The sequence below is a fragment of the Gossypium raimondii genome, chromosome 13 (assembly GCF_025698545.1).
Source record: "Gossypium raimondii isolate GPD5lz chromosome 13, ASM2569854v1, whole genome shotgun sequence".
Taxonomy (NCBI): Eukaryota; Viridiplantae; Streptophyta; class Magnoliopsida; order Malvales; family Malvaceae; genus Gossypium; species Gossypium raimondii.
The window spans coordinates 2,617,162-2,621,826 of NC_068577.1; the positions used below are offsets into that span (position 1 = coordinate 2,617,162).

Below are 4,665 nucleotides of genomic sequence, written 5' to 3' on the forward strand. Positions count from 1 at the left end.
ACATATAATGGAAACCAAAGAAAAAATGGAAGGTTAAAACATATTGATATTGCGATGAATTCATAATTTTAATATTGCTAATTATTGGATTTATATTTTTAAATCTGAAAAATAGAGATTAAATATTTTGAAATAAAAGAAGTGTGACTAAATTCTAAACTTACGCAGAGTAGAGGGACTTGGTGCATCTTTTAACCAAAATAAAATCCTACTTTTTCTGGTTTCACAGCTTTATAAAAACCACTAAAAAAATCATGTCTAAAACAACCCATAAACACAAACCAAATCAAGATAAAACACCACCATCTTCCCTAATTGTCACTATAAAAATAAGGCGAGCTAGAGGTTGAAGAAGATCCAAGATGAAATTTGTTTTTTTGAAACTGGAAAAATGAATTGGGTTTTAAGCAAGTGTTTGAATGAATGAATTAAGGAGGATGATGATGTTGAGGCAAGGCAGCACAAGGTGTGAAGACTGTGGCAACAAAGCCAAGAAAGAATGTGGGTTCACGAGGTGCCGGACTTGTTGTAGGAGCAAAGGGTATCAGTGCCAAACTCATATCAAAAGCACTTGGGTTCCTGCCTATAGAAGGATTAGACAAAACCCACAGATCTCTCGTAACCCTACAAGGCTTAGACAAAATCCTTCTTCAGGTACACACCTATACCTTTGCCCTTTTCCATGTATACACATACATAGATCTATTTGTACTGTGTTGACTGATTGGAACCCTAGCAGCTGTTATATCTTTCTTTTCTTTTTATTGGTTGTCCTTGTTTAGGGTTAGAAGTGGGGAAATTTCCGGCGGAAGTGATTTCTCCGGCGACATTCCAGTGTGTTCGAGTGAGCTCCGTGGAAGATGCAGATGATGAATATGCTTATAGGACAAGTGTGAACATTGAAGGACGTGTGTTCAAGGGTATTCTCTATGATCAAGGCCCTCACCACTCATTAGGCGAAAGCTCCTCTCGAGATCAGACACATTTGCAGCAACAGCAGCCGAATCAAATCATTGCTGCCGACCCTCTAACAATGGCTACCACAACTACTTCGGCTACTGTAGAAACTCTTCTTCCCTTCGCGTATGCATCTCCCTTTAATGCTTTCATGTCACCTAGTACGCAGTTTTTCCTCCACCAACCAAAGCCTTAGTAACTGCGAGGGAAGAAGGGTAAAATTGCTTTAGGAAAAAAAATAACTTTTTGTTCTTGCAAATTTTACTCACTTTCAGTGAGTTGGAACTCCCATTTCCCTCTGCCTTCTTTGGTTATAGCAGGTGATCGCTTTGTATTTGCCCTAATACATATCTAATATTCATCACAGTTTTAAGAAATAAAAAGGTTTAATTATGTCCAGAGTCTTTGTAACCATCAGACTGTTGAAATTTAGTCCACTTGTTTTTATTTTTCAGGAATTTAATCCTTATCCTTGTCTGTTTTAAAATTAAACTACAATTCATAAAACTGTGAATGAATTTTCATTAAATATTCAATATGTACAAAATTTAGTTAGCAATATTATCAGGGAGATTTTAATTTAAAATTAAAAATAAATAGATTAAATTTAAAAAAATTCAAAGAGTAAAAAAAAAAAAACAGCATAATTAGACCAAATAAAAATTGTAAGGCCCGATTTTGACATATAAGTTTAGGGAAGATGATACACTTCAGTGCATTTGAACTCACGTCCTTTTACATTTACAACAATGTCTATACCAATCGAACTAAAGACTCAATCAATAATTTTTAATATTGAAAGAATTTTAATTTTTAAATTACGATGACTTTTAACTTTTTTTTTGTTGTAATAAAGACGCAATTACTCTTACTAAAGGAAAAAAATTTTATGCCCTTTTGAATGAAAAAATTAGAATAATATCATTTCTACTTGGAAAAAGAATATTACAAAAAAATATTATATAAGAATAAACTTCATCAAAGGTTAGGTTTGTTTAAGATCGAAATCCCATTTAATATTTAAAAGGTTAGTTTATTATTTCTAACTTTCATTTAGGGGTGAGCAGGATTCGATTCGAAAAATTCGATAAAAAATTCAAATTTTGAATTAAATAGTTCGAGTTATTTAAGTTAATTGAGTTATTCGGATCAGCTCGAATAAGAAAATCAAATTTTTTAGTTTAACTCGAATATGAATTACACAATTCGAGTTATCCGAAAATCCGAATAAGAAAAGGCACAATTGTGTCGTTTTGATAAATGTTTACATTTTCTAAAGTTAAAAGTAAAAACCATGAAATTATAAGGCAAAACTACGTTGTTTTGATAATTATTTACCCATTAAGTTAAAAGGCAAAGCCATTATATTGTTTATATAATTAAATAATCTTATCCTTTGTCTACTATTTAAATAATCGTTCCATGTAAACGCAACATTGAGTATAAATAATATGATTTGTTAACTCGACTTGACTTTAAAATTTTCAACTCAATTAGATTCGATTCGAAAAAAATTCAAATTGAGTTCAGTTGTTAAAATAGGATTCGTCAACTTGTCTAACTCAAAATTTTTTTATAGTTTCGATCGAATACTCACCCCTAATTAAGGTACCAATCCTTCAAAATAATTGGTTTTATTATTTAGAAAATAATAAATACTTTATTTGAATTTAATTATGAAAATATATAAATATTAATATAAAATTATTTTTATTATTTTTTCAATAATAAAGTGAGTTGTATCTGTAACACCCCTAATCCACATCTGTTGTCGAAATAGGGTTTCGAAACATTACCGAAACTTATCTATCAAACAGACATAAATTTCAAACATTTCTTGTCCTATAATATTCAGGTCAAAAACCAATTAAACTCATACATACTGTCCCTTATTCGAGCCCCGGAGGCCCAAAATACACGTTAGAGACAAATCGGGACTAATTCAAAAACTCAGAAATTTTTTCGAAAAATAATAAAATTTTTCAAAGCTGCAGGGTTCACACAGCCGTGTGACTCATACGGTCAGGAGACATGTTCGTTTCTCAGGCTGTGTGGGTATTCGAAATAGGGACACACGGGTGTGCCCCAACCTGTGTCTATACCCGTGTAACTCTTTAAATTGGGTCACACGGCCGACCCACACGCCCGTGTGACAGACTGTGTGCCCTTTCGAAATGGTCTTGCACGCCCATGTGCTAGCCGTGTGTTTCACACGACCCAGTCACACACTCGTGTGTCTAGCCGTGTTGACTCAAAATGTACCTTAAACAACAAGTTTACCATTCCCTACAAGCTTGCACACTAAGCAACTCAAAAATCATTCTTTTAACTATTTCAAATCACAATCAAACAAATTCAAAACATGTCAAAACAATCATCCTAGGTGCCTAACCAATGTACCCTCATTGGTACCACAATTATATCATTAATTCATATCATCAAAACATCATTCGAATCTAAATCATAAACATACCTAATTCAATTCATTTGCCTAGTTTATGAACACTTAAACATCAATTAAACATGCCATAATATAGCTTTAACACAAACACATATTCATATGTTTATAACCAACCAATATTAAACTTATAATCTCATTACAATTAATTCACAAAATATCTAATAGTTAGACACCCTGGGTACACGCCGACACAAAAGGATAAGCATCACCACGTTTGAGATCAGGACCGTTGTTGGATGCTAAATCGGCGATCTAAATTAAGTACCTAACTTGTGCATGGAAAACAAAACCGTACGCTGAGTAAAACACAATGGTATTTTTATGATCTGAATATTTAAATATAAGAAATTACAAATATACAATTGAAATATAAACACATATTAATATTTAAATATTACAACAACCATATCATATTTCATTTGTTTCACAAATATCTAATTCTCATACTTGCTATATAAATAGCTTTTCACACTTTATTTCACATTTCATTATACAATTGCATTATATTCCATATTCATTTTATGAGTATGTAACTCATATATTCCATATATTTGCAGCATATTTCACATTCTATTTTCAATTCACTATTTCACTTTCATTTCTCATACCATACAATTTCAATATCAATTATAAAACTTTATTATTCATTTACCCTTATTAACACGACTCGGACTCGGACGAATACACGGATCCAATCAAAATACACCAGTTTGGCACCTAGTGCCTCATCGGATAATTCAAAGTAATAAATTGACACTCAGTGCCTCATTGAATTAATCCAAAGTAGTAAATTGACACCCAGTGTCTCATCGACTCGAAGTTGAAGAAATCCCTGAACTCTTCCAATCTTATGGCATGCCATCTATATCCGACTCAGCCCGATACAGTTAATAGGGTTTAATTTCACAATTCAAAAACAATTAATATCTAATATTCATTTTTCATATAATCACATATACATATAAATTCAATTCAATATCAAAATGCCAAATACTCACCTCAATCACTTACCATAAACATTTAATCAAAATACAACAATTAATAACTAAGTTCGGGTTATAGAAATACAAACCATAAATTCCGAGTTATTCCTCGTCGACTTTACCTTTCCCCTTTTTAGTAGATGATTCTTGTACAACGTTAGCTACAGAATTAAAACAATTAAATTTCATCAGTATAACACAATTCAATTTCATATTAAATATTTTAAATTTTGACTCCATATTTGCCAAATTTTCAATTTAGTC

At 31.8% G+C, this 4,665-nt stretch overlaps 1 protein-coding gene across 1 annotated transcript; it reads left to right on the forward strand.

Annotated features, from left to right (window-relative positions):
* The first annotated feature begins 294 nt into the window (after positions 1-294).
* LOC105782017 (protein SHI RELATED SEQUENCE 3) lies at positions 295-1,349 on the forward strand. The gene is made up of 2 exons (XM_012606519.2): positions 295-654; positions 783-1,349. The coding sequence occupies exons 1-2, from the start codon at positions 420-422 to the stop codon at positions 1,151-1,153; spliced, it is 606 nt and encodes a 201-aa protein (XP_012461973.1). The 5' UTR covers positions 295-419; the 3' UTR covers positions 1,154-1,349.
* Positions 1,350-4,665: the final 3,316 nt, after the last annotated feature.

Bases quoted from the DNA above. Each gene is read 5' to 3' on its own strand.
- LOC105782017 (XM_012606519.2), top strand. From the start codon at position 420: ATGAATGAATTAAGGAGGATGATGATGTTGAGGCAAGGCAGCACAAGG. The intron at 655-782 runs GTACACACCTAT...GTCCTTGTTTAG, and splicing joins TAGACAAAATCCTTCTTCAG to GGTTAGAAGTGGGGAAATTT.